Here is a 19112-nt window from a genome sequence, read left to right on the forward strand (position 1 = left end):
GTATCCTGCAGCCAATCAAATTTTAGCAAGGTCCTTCTCACCAAGTGGAGTCGTTCCCCAGAAATGACGTGACAAGTATTTCCGGGGGTAGGACCGGCAACATGGCAGCCGACATGCAGGTTTGTGTGGCTGACTTGCTGCCTTTACGCAACACCATTTTCCTCATTCCGTAATTCTATAAAGTAGTTAATCCTTCATATTTGACGTTTTCCAGATGTTGTAAACGATCCTTTGACTTGATCTGTTCCCACTCAATATGAGACACGTTGACAGTTAGCCTAATTGCTAATTGCTATGTGCTACGTTGCCTGTGAATGTCTTAAATCAACATCTGTTTTTGTGACTAACAATGGGAAAGCAATGTAAACATCGGGAACTATTTTTCAATTAAATGACGGTGGATTTAATCAATTATTAGTTCAGGATTGTGAGTTTGATTCATTAGGAAGTAAACACCAGTTAGCGGATTTTGTCTTCACAGACTTAAAATCTTACGCCCAGATGAAAAATGGCTAGAATTATCATTTTTTTCCAATTCGAATCTGATTGAGGTTTTAAGCAAAGCTACGATCAGAAAATGCACGAAGAGTGACTGGCAAAAAGCAATGCATCGAAAACAACTAAACTGAAATATTTTATTGTAATCTGATTGTTTTATTACGACTTGCTATATGTACATCTACACTAGTATCAATAATACATTTATAACATTTCCCAGTGAAACTTATGCAAACACTATTTGATAATACAAATATTTGGAATGCAGGTTTCTGAGACCCTGAAGAAATTTGCTTTAAAAGTGACCACAGCCAGTGTGAAAGAGCGCAAGGAGATTTTTGGAGAACTAAAACAATGTTTAAAGGGCAAAGGTGAGTCGGTGGCAGATATTTTTTGCGTAATTTTTGAGGGCATTCCTTTAAAATCCATATCCACTTTCCCTTCATACTTTGTTATTTTGGCTAATATTTATTTTAGAGTTACCAGAGCCTGCCATCAAAGGCCTTTGCAAGCTCTTCTGCCTGACCCCTCACAGATACAGGTATGGTAAAAAAAATGGCTACATACTCCTTTTAATGTATCCTATCATTTTCCTATTAAGATTCCAATGTTGGTATTTTTCAGGGATGCTGCATCTCGCAGGGAAATTCTCTCTGCCATTGCACAGTTGGCTGAACGCCAGCCCGATGTTCTGGTGATGAGCCTTCTCCACTGCCTTCTCAACAGTGGACTTGTCAATAAAAATGGAGAGCCAGGGTGTGTATTTTCCACATAATTGATATTTTTTCCCCCTCTCCATTTTGTATTCCTTGGCTAGTGCGACTTATAGTCCGCTTGTATTTTTCAGGAAAAGCACAGGCTCGGCTGCCTTCATTGGCCTGTCTTGGACCTGCCTTTTAGTCCCTGCTGTCTTTTCTTCCTCTGAGAAAAGACAAGGACCAACCTGGACTAAAATGGTTAGTATGTACAAAAACGTCATTTTTATTTTGTTAATTTTTATACAAATTTATTACATATTATTGCCCATAGGAGTACATTTCAGACCCAAATACACATACCCAAATTCTAAATAGGTAATAACAAGCATAATTATCAAACATACATAATGTTTGTAATGTGAAAAACATTCAGTTTTGGGATAATGAGGTTAAATATAATGTCAATTAGAACTCATATAAACTTTATTTAAATAGTCTGTGTGCGACATGACTGATTTGAGAATTTTATATATAAAAACAAAAAATTAAACACAGTTTATTTATTTTAACCAATAAATGTCTCCTAACTTACTGCTAACATACATTGTGATACACCAATGGTATTTCTTTTAAGTAGAACAAAATGTGCAGTACAAAAAGCATGAACCAGCTGGTAGTGCCTGTAATACCTCAGTAGCCCAAGTAGTGTGTCAATGGACAGCAAAAGTTTACTATGATGGATAAGTATTGAATTGCCATGCACACATTCTCCACACGAGTTGTTTTGGCTGTTCACCCAGGTTCAGGTTCAGAGTGTGCTTGTGGCAGAGGTTGTGGGTGGAGCCAAATCCACTGCTCAAAAGTCAAGCCTGAAGAATCTGACTCATCTTTGTGAGGAAGTGAGTTCAATGATATCTAACAATGTTTACGCCCAGAGTTTTTGGAGCGGTCTGATATTTGGCTTCTTTCCCAGAATCCGGGTTTAGTTGATCAGTACATCAGCTCCCTGTTGAGCCTTGAGCCGAGCCCTACAACGTTGGCCATGTTGGGTGTCTGTCTAGACTTTTGCACAGCTCAGAAGGACAAAGCCACAATTGAAAAGCATAAGGTCAGTTGTTTGGATTGACATTTCCACTGCTCATACTTTGCTAGGTACAAAAAAATCCAAATCTGGACTCCTTTCTGTTTATTCTAGAAATCAATGTTAGAACTCTACACAAAGTCAGTGCTTATGAGCAAGACTAAAGCACATCAGCATATTCTGGATAAAAGTGGATCCCTGCTCCGCCACGTTTCTCACTCGGAGTTCCAGGAGCTGCTTCTTCCTACCATGCAAAAGACGATGCTGCGAAGTCCAGAAAATGCCATGCGAGGTGAGATGAGTTTTTTTTTGTGTTATCTTAGGAATAAGCAAAATGTTATCAATTAATAACAACATTTCTGTAAATGAACCACTCCCCAGCAATTTCCTGCTTGCTCTCAGCACTGACTATTGACCTTAGTCAGTATGCCATGGATATTGGAAAGACTATAGCAAGTAAGGGATTTTAAAATGTGTATATTTTTAGCTCATTTTTCTGTTTAACGTATCAGAGCTCGAAAAGAAGGTTGACGTTCATCTCTAGTAAATATTTTCCATCTGCTTTAGGCCAACTGAAAGCCAACAATGGGCAGTTAACCGAAGAAGCAGTCCAGGCCTTGCAGAACTTGGCCCGACAGTGCAGCGATCCCACTGCAGTGCAGGACATAGTCACTCATCTTTTCAAGATTCTTGGAGGTGAACTAGATATTTGCTATGTAGACAGTGCTTTATTTAACTGTAAACGTTTTCAGGGTCTGAAGGAAAACTCACAGTTGTCACCCAAAAGATGAGTGTTTTGTCAGGTATGGAAGTTCAATCATTGAAAAGTTCCATTGGTTGGATTAACGACCAGGGTTGTAAATGTTCCTGATTTTTAGGCATTGGCAGCTGCAGTCATCATGCAGTGTCAGGAAGCTCAAGCCAAACGCTGAGCTCTGCAGTCACAATGATGTTCGTCCCCTTTTTACAACAGGAAGGTATGTGGGTCATTTTTTTCTACTCTTTTCATTAAATTACTTGATTTCAAAGTCTAGCTCACTTACTCAATCTTTCCCTTTTTTAATTTTAGACACATTATAGAATGTCATTAAAAATATCAAAACTATTTGGACAATGTGGAATGGTTTTGTGATTGAATTTATTGTTAATTAAGTTTCCAATAGATTTGAGTTTGGCACAAGGCAATTATGAATGACTATTGGGAGGAACATAAAGTTGTTCTGATTAAAAGTATTTATAAGTCTGGTTGGCCTAGATAGATGAACAATGATACTATGTTATTACTTTGTTTTAGGGAGTACTATATAATTTTAAATGAACACATTTTTGATCCCTCCCAAATTTAGTTCACGAGGGCACCTTGGTGCATGGAGTGTCAGTGCTTTCTCAGTGGAGCAGTCGCCTTACCATTCAGATTCCGACTGCTCTGTTAGAATGGATCAAAAAGGCCTTCACCCTCAAAACCTCCACCTCTCTGGTTCGCCACGCTTACATTCAGGTCATGTTGGGGGCCTTCAAAGGTCAGTTCACACCATGGAAAATCATTTTTATTATATTGATTGCGGTATCACCATTTCAGTCTTCAATAAATCTTTCTTCTTGTCCCTGCTTTCACTCATCTTGAAGGTGATACTCTGGAACAGGCGTCAGGGCTCGTACCTCTTTTGCTTCAAACTTTGGAAAAAGCTGCAGCACAAAGCTCCCACTATCCTTTGCTTTCTGAAGGCGTGGCAGCTTCGGTTCTTTTGAGTCGATTGTCCCAGCTTGAAACAATGACAGGTAATTATCAATATTAGAGTGTCTCAATACTATGGCTGGAAGATGAACTTGTTCGCTATTAATGGCAATGTGTTAAGAGTCGATATCCGTTTATTAATCACAGAGGCAAAGTTGTCCAGCTTTTGGATCTTGATCTTGGATGAGAAGAAGCCACTTTTCACAACAGAAAAGTTTGTCGCCACGGCCAGCGAAGAAAGTGAGAAGACGAATTCTTGTCAGTCAATGTCATGTAAAGTTTACAAAAAAACCCCCGTTTCTTTTACTGTTTTTTAGCTCAGCTGACTGTACTGCTACTCTGCGAAAGACTTTTCTTGGACCATGCCCATCGGCTTAACAACAGCAAATCTCAGTAAGTTTTTCAATAATTTTGGTCTTGTTTGTCCGTGTGATTGTGAGATTAAATGTCTTTTAATGTTTTTTAACATGAGATTTAGGCATAAGTAGTGACTATCTTTCAATTATTGCCATCGTCAATGATTCTGACATTAGCAAACACTTAAAATATATATATATATATATATATATATATATATATATATATATATATATATATATATATATATATATATATATATATATATATATATATATATATATATATATATATATATATATATATGTAATGTCTCTATGTCTATGTCTATATACCTATGCCTATATATCTGTCTATATGTCTATAATGTCTGTCTATATACCTATGCCTATATGTCTGTCTATATGTCTATAATGTATATATGTCTATAATGTATATGTCTATAATGTCTATATGTCTGTCTATATATCTATGTCTATATCTGTTTATATATCTATGTCTATATCTGTTTATATATCTATGTCTATATCTGTTTATATATCTATGTCTATATCTGTTTATATATCTATGTCTATATCTGTTTATATATCTATGTCTAAATCTGTTTATGTATCTATGTCTATGTCTATATATCTCTATATCTATCACTAAGTCTGCATGAAATTGCTCCTGCAGGATGTACCACAGTGCCACTGTGGCGGTGCTGTTGTCTCAGAGCTGGCGTGTTAGGAAGCGGGCAAAACAGATCGTCAGGAAGCTGCTCTCCTCCTTGGATGGTTTCAACCTTGCTAACGGCCTTCTTGGGGAACTCCGAGCTGCCATCAACAAACACAAAGTGCGAGGCCGAATTTGAGAACTTTGTTTCAGTGTCTGGAAAAGGGTGTGACATTCTCCTGGTTGTGTTTTGTCAGGTCATGCCCCAGAATGCTTTGGTGTTGGAGTCTGGAGAGCTGAGTGAACTTGGTCGTAACTATACGCGCCCGCGAGTGCTGCTGGACGCGCTGCATGTCATTTGCGCCTCGGCCAATCAATGGAATGATTCAAATGAATCCGAAAACTTGGCCATGAAAATCCTCGTTCTTGCTCATCATCCATCATTAGGTACAGGAGGGAGCACTTTTGGATTATTTCAACTGCTGTTTGCTAATTTTCATGTTTTACATCCCTTTTGTTTTATATTCATCCCTTTTAAGTTGAAGTTCGGAGTGGTTTGTGGCCTTTCCTTCTCTCCACCATGAATATAAAAGCTGAAGAATTCATAGAAAATAATCTGGAAGCTATTCTGCCCTATCTGTTGGAGGTCAACACTGATAATCAGGTAAAGTCTATTTTTTTGTTTGAGAATTTTTTGTTATTTCAACACATTAGGCAGAAAAACTACAAATCCAAAAGTCAATGTCGTACAAGTTAAAAATGAAAGTACAGAAACTTTCTCTCATGTATCATACAGATATAAAAGTATCATAAATATCGAACAGTCAAAATACCTCATCTTGACAATACATGCAGTTAGCTAATATTTCGTACTACATTGAAAAATGCGATTTATTAAATTGATATTTTCATGAATATACAAATGATCAAGCTAAATATATTGTATTTTATATCAACTCAAATTCCACCTTTTTATGACCCCTATTCCAACACTTTTTGGTTTCTTAATACAAACATCCTCCATCTGATTGTCCTCTTTTGACTTTAACCAATGTGTCATTTGGTGGGATATGTTTGCCCCTAATTTCATAAATAATAAATTCCCATTTCTAAACTCTAACCCTATCGGAATTGTCTCATTTTTCTACAGGCAGTGAGAAATGCTGTGGGTGCCCTCTGTGCACTCTCCCCTGACAAACTGTTACCACGCATAATCAGTCACATAACAAAGGAGCTCTCCCAACCTGCTTTACATACTGCCACTAAGGAGGAGTGTGCTATTATGTTGACACCTGAGGGTGAACTTTATGACAACTCCATCATTCAAAGGTAGAATAAAATCTTCCTGGTGTTCCTTCATGTCTTTTGCCTATGATGTTTAACACATCTGCTTTTTTTTCGCAGTGCACTTAAAGAACACGGCAAGAAAGGCAATATCAAGAAAGAGAACAAGGCCTATTCCTACAAAGAACAGATATTTGAACTTGAGCTACAAGCGGTAATTTAAATCAAATGCTGTTTTTAAATACTGCAGGTGTATTTGAATTTTTACTTGGATTTCACAGGAAATCAAAAAGAAAAGAGGCATCAAAGAGGAAGTGCAGCTCACCAGTAAACAGAAGGAAATGATTGAGATGCAACGCGAGAAGGAGGAAACTATTCGGAAAAGACTTCAAGGGGTAATGAAGAAAACATCTTTCTCGGACAATGTCTTTTTTATTTCTCCTACCGTTCAACTTATGGACTGATTATTCGCTTCTTATTTTTCCTAGCTCGATGTCAAGCTACAAAGTGTAATGGGTCTCCTAACAGCTGTTGTCAAAGAGAGACCAGGACAAATTACTAGAGAGCTACCATCGGTCCTCCAGGTTCTCTTGCCACTTTTGCATTCGCCTTTGGCGGCTCCACGTATTCAGCAGATTTTCTTGGACATCGGACTGTTCCTCCTACCCCAACACCTCCAACATCTCGGTACCTAACATGTTTTATTTTATTTTTTTATATACATCCGCAATGGTCAGTTTGACATGTAGATGTTCATTTCAAACCGAGAGTAGATTTGAATAGATTTCTGTTTTCCAGGTGCTCTCGTGGGACATGTCACTTTACGGTTGTTGAAGCCCGAGTGTACCTTGGATGCAGCCTGGGAGCAGGAGGATCTGGACAAGGCAGTGGACCGTACTGTGCAACTCTTGCATAACTATACTGTCCCTCAGAGAGAGGGCAAGACAAGTGGTAAGGACAGGCAGAAGCATCATCTGTCAAATGATTTTTTTTTAGTATATTACTTATTAACGGTGTCCTCATTTCATAGTCGGTTTTGGTATAAGATACTGTATCTGATCCAACTTCAGTAGTAGCAGTGCAACTGCAGCCAATGAGTTAAATACAGTGATATTGAAATTAATAAATCAACCTAAACTGTGATTGGGCACCATCTTCTCAGGGTATTTTTTTTTAATTCGTTTTTATTTTTTTGATGAATAAAACAAAAGATAAAAATGACATATTCTTTAGTACTATTACTATTTAGACATTTTAACAGTTTATTTCATATTTTAAATGGCCATGGGGGGAATGACAAGAGCCCTTTATGCATAACCAAGATGGCTGTTTCTTGTAAAATGAACTCACCAATACTCGATTATTTTGCCATTTTTTTTTTGGTGTTAATTGCATTATTTATTTTTTTCCAGGTGTGACCCCACTATCTGCCCCTGCCTTTTGCTTCTGCTTTCCTTTCCTCAATGCCACACTCAAGCAGTCCTCAGGCAGTACAGAGGAAACTGAGAATTTAATGACTAGATCTTTGCAAGTCATCCATGAGCACTGTAAGCTTCGTACTCAGACAGATGAGGCCATTATCATTGATGAGGTACAGTTTGTTTTTCATACTTAAGTCCCATCCATTATTCACTATGGCCCTTCTGTATTATAAATGTATGTCATTATTTTTTTCTGTCATTCTTTCAGAACGGCCCTGAGCTGCTTCCTCGTGTCAGCATGCTACTGCTACTCACCAGAATTATTTCCACAGCTACGCCTAGACTTCAGGTGACTTTCCCAATCCAAGCATTTTCATGCCAGATCGAATATAATACTTTAATAATACAGTTTTTAGGTTATAAGAACCAAAATTAAGTCATGATCTGGATCTGTTTTTTACTCAAGTTGCCTTAGTTTTTTCTGACTCTTGTGCCATGTGAGCAGTACTTATTTGTGACATCCCGATTCAACTCTCGTCAGGTGTTGGCGTCTGAGTGTCTAACAGCGCTGTGTAACAGTGCCGGAGGAGGTGAGGGCTGCACTGTGGCAGAGCAGCCAGAGATAGATGTCCTTCTCAATGCCCTCCTGTCTCCTTGCTTCTCTGTCCGTGATGCTGCTCTGAGAGTGAGTTTTTTTTCTACCTGAATGCCCTTTTTTTTAGCCATTTCCAGAAAAGACACCAATAATTGGGGGAAAATATCAATGAATCAATAAAGTTGAGCTCTATATGATCTTTTTTTTTCAACTCTGTGTGCAGGGTTTGATGGAGATGGAGTTTGCTTTGCCGACAGACAGTACAGAACAAACTGGCCTGAGTTTGCTTCGTAGGCTCTGGGTGGCAAAGTTTGATGTCGAAGAAGAGGGACGAGCTTTCGCTGAGAAGTATGTGCTTGGTTTTATTACTTTTTTGAATAAATGTTCAATAAGTTCAGCATTGTTTTCAATGGGGAATTTGTCATTTTTGCTGCTCTTAGACTTTGGCTGTCTCTTGATCTGGAGTTGGTTCCAGAGCTTTGCTCCCTGCTGATTGGAGATATCACTCACCATGAAGCCGCTATTCGTTCTGCTGCCGCCGAGGCACTGTCAAGTGCAGTTTCTCAGTATAAGGAACAATCTGCTCCAGTCCTTGGACAACTTTTTGAACTCTACCACAAAAAACTTTTTGTAAGATCCAACGCTATATCCATTTTTAAGCCACCGGTGTTAAACACAGGGCCAGATATGGCCTCACACATATTTTCCATTAGGTGCTTTGACTTCATGTTTGGTAGATATAATAATAAACTACAATGTGGTCCAAGTGGGTTATTATTAGTCAATGCATTTCAACTAGTAAACTGTTATTGTCAATTTTCATTGAAGAGACCACCTCCTGTGCTGGACACCTTGGGAAGGGTCATTTCGGAATCACCGCCAGATCAATGGGAATCAAGGTAAGAGAGAAGAAGGAAAAAAAATCATGCATTATTGTGTTTCATGTGTTCAAGGTGAAATGTCCAACTCACATTCATGCAATTTGCACTTTTGGATTTTCCCCACTGTAGGTGTGGCATTGCACTAACTCTGAACAAGCTATCCCAGTATTTGGACGAATCCCAGGTGACGCCCCTCTTCCTCTTCTTTGTTCCCGATGCTCTGAACGACCGTCACTCGGACGTACGGCGTTGCATGTTGGAGGCAGCCCTCTCAGCCCTCAACACTCACGGAAAGGTGGGATTTGCATTTTAATTTCACTACGTCCTAATGCATAACTGCAGAAAATAAAGGTTATTACAGTAATCCCTCGAATATCGCGGTTCATGTAGCCCAAACACGACCGCGATAATTGAAAAATCGCAAAGTAGAGTCACCCCTAAAAATGACTACCCTTTTTTACCCCTTCTTCAGAGATGAGTCTTAGTAGCGTGGATTTTCACGTTTTTATGAACTCAATTTATTTTGGAAAATAATTAATAGATGAAAAAATTGCAAAGAAGTGAATTTGCAATAAGCAAAGTCGCGATAATCGAGGGAAGGCTGTACTAGCCATGCTAACTTATGAATCCATGCTCATAATTAGCTAGTCAATACTGTGAACGTTACTTAATAACAAACTTTATTTATGCTATCTGTTCCAGGACAATGTTAGCAGCCTGCTACCTGTGTTTGAGGAGTTCCTAAAAAATGCTCCCCAGGATGCAAGCTATGACTCTGTCCGTCAGAGTGTTGTCATTCTTATGGGCTCCTTGGCTAAACATTTGGACAAAAACGACCCTAAGGTCAAACCTATTGTGGCCAAGCTTATCACAGCCCTTTCTACGCCATCTCAGCAGGTAAGAAACCACAAATCCACAAAGTCAACATTTTCCTCAAGAAAATATTCATTGGGACATTGATATATAACGGCAATGTTTTGTTGCCTTTTTCTTGTGGAGGTTCAAGAGTCTGTGGCCAGTTGTTTACCGCCACTAGTGCCTGCTATCAAAGAAGATGCCGCAGGGATCGTCCGGAATCTGCTGCAGCTGCTTCTAGAAAGTGACAAGTATGCTGAGAGGAAGGGCGCCGCCTATGGATTGGCTGGCCTGGTCAAAGGACTCGGTATACTGGCTCTGAAACAGCAGGAAATCATGGCAACGTTGACTGACGCCATTCAGGATAAGAAAAACTTCAGAAGAAGGGAAGGTGAGTTCAACAAGATAAACTTCCTTCTGGTGGTTCAAACTTGAAATGACTAACCACTTATTAATTTTTTAATATGTATCTCTTCCAGGAGCACTTTTTGCTTTTGAGATGCTCTGCAACATGCTGGGCAAACTTTTTGAGCCATATGTGGTCCATGTGTTGCCACATCTCCTGCTTTGCTTTGGAGATGGAAATCAGTATGTGAGAGAGGTGAGTAAGAAAATCAAATCTCACTTGTGATTTTCACCCAGAAGTCAACTCGACAATGCCAAGAACTTAAGTGAATATTCCTTTGTCCCACTCCATTAGGCAGCTGATGACTGTGCTAAAGCAGTGATGAGGAACTTGAGTGCTCATGGAGTGAAATTAGTTCTTCCTTCTTTGCTGGTGGCCTTGGAAGAGGAGTCGTGGCGGACTAAAGCAGGTCTGCACAGACAATAATACACCAAACCAAGCCAGAATTATACATAAGGAAAACAATTTCACATATCTTATCGTCCCTGCTCTTCTTTTCTAGGCTCTGTCGAATTGCTGGGTGCCATGGCTTTCTGCGCACCAAAGCAGTTATCTTCTTGTCTACCAAGTATTGTTCCCAAATTGGCTGAAGTGTTGACGGACTCCCACGTGAAGGTGCAGAAAGCTGGTCAGCAGGCTCTCAGGCAAATTGGTTCAGTCATCCGAAATCCTGAAATTCTTGGTAAGGTTTTAAAACAATGTCACATTTGAGGGTCGAAGTTTTTTGGGCTACATAGCAAGGGTTCATCATTGTGAACATTCTCTTCCCAGCTATAACTCCTGTACTGCTGGATGCTCTTACTGATCCTTCCCGGAGAACACAAACATGTCTTCAAACTCTTCTGGACACCAAATTTGTGCACTTTATTGATGCTCCTTCCCTGGCCCTTATCATGCCTATCGTCCAAAGAGCCTTCCAGGATCGTTCTACTGACACACGCAAGATGGCCGCTCAAATTATTGGCAATATGTACTCCCTTACTGACCAGAAGGTAGGATTATTTCGAATTAAATCAGTGTTTGTGTATAATATTTTATTGAAGGGGTACTAATTATGTATTCTGTAATAGGATCTGTCACCATACCTGCCCAGTGTCATTCCTGGACTAAAGACTTCTTTGTTGGACCCTGTGCCTGAGGTGAGATCATTGGTAGACAAGTACAGCTGTGGTCATTGGTGTGTCCATGCGTCTGAGGCTGATGGTGTAGCTTCCTCTCTCCAGGTTCGGACGGTTTCAGCTAAAGCCCTGGGCGCAATGGTGAAAGGAATGGGCGAGGCTTGCTTTGATGACCTTCTGCCATGGCTCATGGAGACAATGGCCTCTGAGCTGAGCTCAGTGGATCGTTCTGGGGCTGCTCAAGGTCGCTAACATAGCTCATCATATCTGCTGTTTATTAGAAAATACTAATAATCTTTTTTTTTTAAAAAAGACTGAAAATTCTGACCTCACTTTTTCAATGATTTCAGGCCTGGCTGAGGTGATGGCTGGCCTTGGCGTTGAGAAACTGGACAAATTGATGCCAGATGTGGTCCAAACTGCAAGTAAAGTGGACATAGCTTCCCATGTTAGAGATGGCTACATCATGATGTTTATCTACCTGCCTCTCACATTTGGAGACAAATTTACTCCCTATGTTGGGCCCATTATCCCCTGCATTCTGAAGGTATTTACTTTGCTGGTTTGACATTTGGTCATTAGATGTACCTATCTGAATTCACTAACACTTTACAATTGTAAACCACCCACCAAAAGCCATTTACCATTCTTATTTCATAAATTATCCTGACATTTTTGGTCTGCTTTTCCAGGCACTGGCTGACGAAAATGAGTATGTACGAGACACGGCGTTACGAGCCGGTCAACGTATCATCAGCATGTATGCAGAGACTGCTATTGCACTCTTGCTTCCTGAACTCGAGCAGGGCCTGTTTGACGACCTCTGGAGAATCAGGTAAGCCACACTTGCCATTTAGCTTGTTTCAGTTTGCCGTTGCTTCAACATCGACTTCATTGTGGATACGTGTTTGTGGTGTTTTATAGATTCAGTTCTGTCCAGCTGCTTGGAGATTTGTTGTTCCATATTTCTGGAGTGACAGGAAAGATGACCACAGAGACCGCATCGGAGGATGATAATTTTGGAACTGCTGCCTCAAATAAAGTAAAAATATTTTTTGTTTTGGATCAATTTTAAGATCGAACTGATCTCAATTGTCTCCCTTTTTAGGCCATTATATCAGCTCTCGGGGGTGAACGGCGTAATCGTGTACTTTCTGGCCTTTATATGGGACGTTCAGACACCCAGCTGGTAGTTCGCCAGGCATCTCTTCATGTATGGAAGATAGTGGTGTCCAACACGCCACGAACCCTTCGAGAAATCCTCCCAACACTCTTCAGTCTCCTACTCGGCTTCTTGGCTTCTACCTGCCCCGATAAGAGAACTGTACATATAATTTTTTATGCCATTTCCCTCACTTTTGCACTTGAACGGGGATCTATTTTTTTTTAAAAATATTTCTATGTGTCTCCAGATCGCTGCCCGGACTCTGGGTGACCTAGTCAGAAAGCTAGGTGAGAGGATTCTTCCAGAAATTATTCCCATCCTTGAGCAAGGCCTACGTTCTGACAAGAGCGATGAAAGACAGGGCGTGTGCATCGGCCTCAGTGAGATCATGAAGTCCACCAGCAAAGATGCGGTTAGTTCACAGCAGTCCGACACGTATCCTTTTCGGTCAACCTCGTTGATACTAAACCCATTTGACTCCATATTATTGTTCCATAGGTGCTAGTCTTCTCTGAGTCTCTGGTCCCCACAGTGAGGAAAGCTCTATGTGACCCTCTAGAAGAAGTCAGAGAGGCTGCAGCCAAAACCTTTGAGCAGCTGCATGTAACCATTGGTCACCAGGCACTTGATGACATTCTACCTATGTTGCTGAAACAGCTTGTAAGTCTAAAAAAAAAAGTAACAATTCCAAACAATATTCACAGTTAATTTTCTTTGAGCTGATAGCATGCTGTGCTAAATCTTTTAACAGGACGATGTGGACACAGCAGATTTTGCTTTAGATGGACTTAAGCAAGTGATGGCAGTGAAGAGTCGATCGGTGCTGCCCTATTTGGTGCCAAAGGTAAGCCGTTGATGATGTTAGCAATTGTAACAAAAAAATAAATAACTTTATTTTGTGGATTTTAGCTGACAGCTCCTCCTGTGAATACTCGTGTGTTGGCCTTCCTCTCTGCTGTGGCCGGTGATGCCTTAACCCGCCATCTCGGCGTTATTCTACCAGCCCTTCTTTCCTCACTTAAAGGAAAATTAGGAACAGATGATGAATCTGAGGTAATACCTCATCAGTAATTTATGTATATATGTGTTCTGAAAATCTGATTTTGGATAGGCAGGACGTGAAGGAGACACAATAGCTCATTTTCTGATGTCTGTTTATTTTTGCCGTACTGATGCATGTTGTTCAATTTGTAATAGGAGTTATGCAGTTGTCAAACTGTAATCCTCTCCGTGGATGATGAAGTGGGCCAGCGTATCATCATAGATGATCTATTGGAGGCAACTCGAAGCTCAGATTCCGGCCTCAGGCAGGCTGGCGTCACCATCCTCAATGCCTACTTTGCCCGTACACGCCTGGACTACAGTGCTCATACGCGCAACCTCCTGTCTGGCCTCATCCGCCTCCTCAGTGACACCAACACGGCCATTCTATTTCAAAGCTGGGACACTATCAATTCCATCACTAAGGTAGGTTCATGTCATCCAAGGATTGCAATATATAGCTTCTGGTTCCTGGCTCATATGTGGACTTTACTGTTTGTTTGTGCTAAGAAACTCGATGCAAGCAGCCAGCTGGCGCTGATTGATGATCTTCATCGAGACATTAGATCAGCTGTGGCAGATGCAAGGGGAGAATTCTTACCTGGTTTCTGTCTGCCCAAAAAGGTAAGACTCATTCTCTTTGTTCTATATTAAATCTGTAAATATGATTTTATATATATATACACACCTTAGGGCTACCACAATTAATCGACTATCAAATTGAATGACGATTGTTTTGTTAGTTGAGCAATCGTTTTTTTCTTTTAGTTATCAAATTCTCTTTTAATAAATGAATAAAAAAGACAGTTTTTTTTATTTTTGAATGCAAAGTGCAAATATACTTTTATCCTTGAAATTTTAAACATTATTGGTAAATTATCTTTTTTGTTTATTTTTATTTAAATTCCAATACAAAATGTACTTTTTGGATTTAAAAAAAATACAAGAAAAACCGTAAACATAGTTCTATAGTACTTGAATCATTTATCTCAATAAAAAACTCAAGATATCTGAAAAAAAAAACAATTCCCGAGTAGTCGACTCTCCAAATAATCAATTTTAGAACCCACTGCAATGCTATACATTCAGCCAAATGCTACTGTCTATACATTTTGTTCTCAAACATTTAACCTAAGCACACTATATAACTTCTTCTTTTCGGCTCTTAGGGTGTCACTTGCATTCTTCCTGTCCTGAGGGAAGGCGTCCTTACCGGCAGTCCCGAGCAAAAGGAAGAAGCCGCCAAAGCATTGGGCGGGGTCATTAAATTGACCTCCCCCGAGGCACTGCGGCTCTCCGTGGTCAACATCACCGGGCCCCTTATTCGTATCTTGGGTGACCGCTTTGCTTGGACAGTGAAGACGGCTCTGCTGGAGACTCTTACTCTTCTGTTAGCAAAGGTCTGTTTTAATGGTTCTCTTGGAATCGCCGATTCATGGAACCGAGTTGCAGAGCTCCATCTTGTTCCCTATTGCAGGTGGGTATCGCGCTGAAGCCCTTCCTGCCACAGCTGCAGACCACCTTCTTAAAGGCCCTGCAAGACTCCAGCCGTGCAGTCCGGTTGAGGGCTGCTGAAGCTCTGGGTCAACTGGTTTCTATTCACAGCAAGGTCGACCCACTCTTTACAGAGCAACTCTCTGCTATTCGCAATGCTGAAGACTCTGGAGTCAGGTGTGTGCACTTTTTGGCGAGTTGGTATGGAGACTAAAGTATTTTATAGCACTTGATGTGAAAAGAGTCATTGATGCCAAGAAACATTCTAGGATACACATTTCCCAACGTCCCCACCAGAGGGCACAGCTCCACTCTTCAGACCTCTTATTTTGTAGAAAGTAAATAACGAAACCTTGCCTACAAGTAAAATTAAATATAGTAGTCTTATAGCCAAAAACGAATGCTAAAAATGTCATTCTCTTCTTTTTCGAGTTCAAATGGAATGAACTTTTATCTCCACCTTTGGCATTAAAACAATATTAAATGACGTTCCTTCCAGCTTTGCTGATTTTGGACATTTAGATTTATCATTAAGCGTCAATCGAGCTAAGTGAATGTATGTTTTCCTCCAAAAGTTTGTTTTGGGGAATGCTGCATTCCTCATACAGGAATTCCAACTCATCCTTAAAATTTGGATTTACTATATAATTTGTTGGTTGTATTATTCACTTTTGTCTCACTTTGTCTTTAATAGGGAGACAATGCTACAAGCTCTAAGGTTTGTCATCCAAGGGGCCGGGTCCAAGGTGGATCCAAACATCCGCAAGAACATTACCACCACATTACTAGGCATGCTGGGACATGATGAGGTATGAGGCATTGGGAAGAGATAACTTGAAACAGAAAACAAGGTTGGCAGCATTCATTTGATGTTGTGAAAAACCTCAAAAGTAAATGTAGAAGCATTTTTGAACTTTTTCGTGGGTTTGGCCCTTTTTTTGTCAGCATTGTGATAAAGCGGAAGTCAGTGAGACGGGATGTGGTTTGCAACCAAGTTGATTTTAAGTCACTTTGTCAGTAATTGTGTATCTTATCCGCAAAGATTTGGGATTATCAAAATTCCTTGATAGTGAATGAGTTCAAAATTCAAAGTCAATAGATTCTCAAGTCTTTTTACTTGTCTGCTCTTCTAGGATGCCACTCGAATGGCTTCTGCCGGCTGTATAGGTGAGCTCTGCCCATTTTTAACAGAGGAGGAGTTGAAGACTGTCTTGCTTCAGCACATCTTAGGTTAGTATGCGGCTGAACTCAGCGCTGCTGTGAATATTTATTCATTGTTTGGGTTCCACAGGGAGAAAAAAAAATGCTATTTTGGTCACAAATTGGCATGGCATTCACTTTGTTTTCGCTGGTGGTTCTTAAACATTTTTTTAGGAAGTATATCAAAACGCAAATTCCTTTTGGCCTCTGATAGTGGAAGAAATAATGTATATACCCCAAAAATGACATCTGTTACAAGACCACTTGGTATTTTTGGTTATGCCCATTTGGCCAGCATCTTCCGGGAAATATTTAACTAGCAAACTGTAATTGATTAAGAGCTGTTTCTCTGCTTTCAGCGGATATGTCAGGGGTGGATTGGATGGTACGACATGGACGTAGCTTGGCTTTAGCTATAGCTGTCAAATGCGCGCCCGAAAAGCTCTGCGGAAAGGAATACCGCGACACAGTGACGGAGACCATTTTGACCAATGCTACTGCTGACAGGGTAAGCTAAATTTTCGAGTAATGGGGTCCGTGCCTATGGTTTCTGTTTGTTTCTAAATAATTCACCATTGAAAATGTCTTTAGAACAATTTTCATTGTTGTAGCCTACTTCCTACTTTTGTCCTCGCTTAAATGCTTCTGTGTAAAGCAACATCAATTATGCTAAATAAATGATTCATGATAAAAGAACACTGGATTTAAAAAAAAGATGATTTTTAAGAAAGCCAGTGTTTTTTAGGGTAATTTTTCTACCCCGCAATTTATACTATCATTATATTGGAGATGACTAATGTTTTGTATTATGATACCTTTTCATCATTTTACTGTTACAGACATTGCCTTTTTTTTGCATCAATGGCTTGACGTTTGATAGTTAGTACATTTTTAAAAATGTACAATCTAATGACTACACCCAATATGAGCTGTTTTTACGTAGATGATTTGATTCTTCTACAGCTTCCAATTGCCACTAGTGGAATCCGAGGGATGGGATTCCTGATGCGATATCAACTGAGTGTGGATGGAGGCACCAATGTTTCTCAGCGCTACATCACACAGTTTGTCAAGGTTTGTTTTTGCTGTCGTCAATAATTATGCGAAAGACAGGACTTGAGAGACATATTTATGTTAGAATATAACCAAAAGGAGCCTTTTCAATGTCCATTGTTAGAAATATGAAGAAGAATGTAGTGGATGGAGAATTTTTTTGACACTTGCTTTCTGTGGCACCTCGCAGTGTCTTCAGAACCAGTCAAGTGACATCAGGCTGGTGTCAGAGAGGGTGATCTGGTGGGTCTTTAAAGAGCCGGCAGCACCTACCATGGATGCCAATCTCATCAAGCCTTTGTTGAAGACTCTGTTGGACAATACCAAAGACAAGAACACCAGTGTCAGAGCTCAGAGCGACCACACCATTGTCAACTTATTACGACTCCGCCAGGGAGATGAGTGCATGCAGGTCGGACAGTTTATGAAGAGAATATTGCGATTTACATAGATTTTTTATTTATTTTTTGCCTCGACACTCATGACATTTTTTCCGTTACAGACCATTTCGGCCATTCTGGACTCTGCGAGTAACGACCTCCTGTCAGATTGTCACCGCCGCTCTTTGAAGAAGATCGCCGGTCAACTAGACTCCAATGAAGAGATAGATGACACCATATTAACGTGATTGAACTGGACTGACCTGTTTGATAACGTCAGCCAAAACATTGGTCGGCAGATGTGACCTGTTTTGAGAACTTCAGACATTTGATCATGTTGCTCTGTTTTACAGCACAGGAACTCCAAATATCTGCAAGACCAGACGTGTAATTCACCTTCTCAAATTTTTATCTCCGCACCCCTTGTCAGCAGAGTCACAATATGAGAATATTATTCTGCTTTAACTACAGTTATTAATTCTATTTCAAATTCCTATTTGGATGTTTTCTAGTTTGGCATACTCTGCATTTTCATTTCACTTATTCTTTTACAGAGAATAATACCTGACCTGGAATTATTTTTCAGCTCCCTAAATGGTAGAAAATGACTAGTCTTTAAATGTGCCACAAGTTCCTATGCTCAAGAATAACAATTAAGCGGTTCAATAATTCCAAACCTGAATTTCTCTTTATTTCATCCTTTTAGCGGCCTTTCACCCCAAAATATATAGTCAGGGAGCCTTTATATTAAATTGTTTCTTTATCCCTATTCCCCAATTTGGTCCACCTTAGCCATTTTCTATCCAGTTGCATTTTAGAATGAACAACATAATATTAAACAACCAAAAAAAGGAGTACTCCAAACCACACGGTGGCACATTAGAATACAAGCTGGACATGAAAATTAAAAAGGAAAAAAAAAAATGTATTTTACTGGTTATTTGCCCAGTTTTAATGACTGCTATGAGGCCAATTCTTTTCAGAATTTGTTTTTGTTTTTTTACCAAATATTTGGAATCCCACCATAATGCGCACATCTCTTGATTTGGTTGGGGTGCCCACATCAGTAAAGGAGCTTAACCTATTGATGTGATTGTAAAAAGCCAATACAAAATGAAAAAGAATGCATTTCATACAGTAGTGTGAATTATTTTTGAAGTATTTAAACTCAAAGGAATATCTGGGTTTCACATTGT

The 19112-nt window shown here is 39.8% G+C and overlaps 1 protein-coding gene across 1 annotated transcript; it reads left to right on the forward strand.

Moving 5' to 3' along the window:
- Window positions 1-70: 70 nt before the first annotated feature.
- LOC144215499 (stalled ribosome sensor GCN1-like) lies at window positions 71-19051 on the forward strand. Its single transcript, XM_077744473.1, has 57 exons — window positions 71-119; window positions 767-869; window positions 976-1039; window positions 1123-1254; window positions 1346-1454; window positions 1997-2095; window positions 2170-2304; window positions 2392-2569; window positions 2659-2733; window positions 2845-2973; window positions 3030-3080; window positions 3156-3254; window positions 3624-3797; window positions 3904-4056; window positions 4160-4252; window positions 4330-4405; window positions 5045-5204; window positions 5281-5470; window positions 5563-5687; window positions 6174-6352; window positions 6428-6521; window positions 6589-6702; window positions 6796-6994; window positions 7106-7258; window positions 7720-7898; window positions 7997-8077; window positions 8270-8413; window positions 8547-8671; window positions 8764-8953; window positions 9152-9222; window positions 9334-9499; window positions 9907-10101; window positions 10204-10450; window positions 10539-10660; window positions 10760-10874; window positions 10968-11147; window positions 11237-11457; window positions 11536-11604; window positions 11689-11827; window positions 11934-12130; window positions 12276-12418; window positions 12508-12625; window positions 12692-12907; window positions 12996-13160; window positions 13247-13408; window positions 13500-13592; window positions 13658-13801; window positions 13946-14215; window positions 14300-14413; window positions 14959-15189; window positions 15267-15460; window positions 15978-16092; window positions 16417-16513; window positions 16843-16991; window positions 17447-17557; window positions 17727-17948; window positions 18039-19051. Exons 1-57 carry the CDS (start codon window positions 102-104, stop codon window positions 18162-18164), a joined length of 8013 nt encoding a protein of 2670 aa, XP_077600599.1. The 5' UTR covers window positions 71-101; the 3' UTR covers window positions 18165-19051.
- The last annotated feature ends 61 nt before the right edge of the window (window positions 19052-19112 follow it).

Source organism: Stigmatopora nigra, chromosome 22, assembly GCF_051989575.1.
Source record: "Stigmatopora nigra isolate UIUO_SnigA chromosome 22, RoL_Snig_1.1, whole genome shotgun sequence".
NCBI lineage: Eukaryota > Metazoa > Chordata > Actinopteri > Syngnathiformes > Syngnathidae > Stigmatopora > Stigmatopora nigra.

Excerpts from the sequence above, each read along its gene's own strand:
- LOC144215499 (XM_077744473.1), top strand. Across the intron at positions 6,522-6,588 it reads TTGAACTTGAGCTACAAGCG|GAAATCAAAAAGAAAAGAGG; the intron begins GTAATTTAAATC and ends TGGATTTCACAG. Across the intron at positions 11,458-11,535 it reads ACTCCCTTACTGACCAGAAG|GATCTGTCACCATACCTGCC; the intron begins GTAGGATTATTT and ends ATTCTGTAATAG.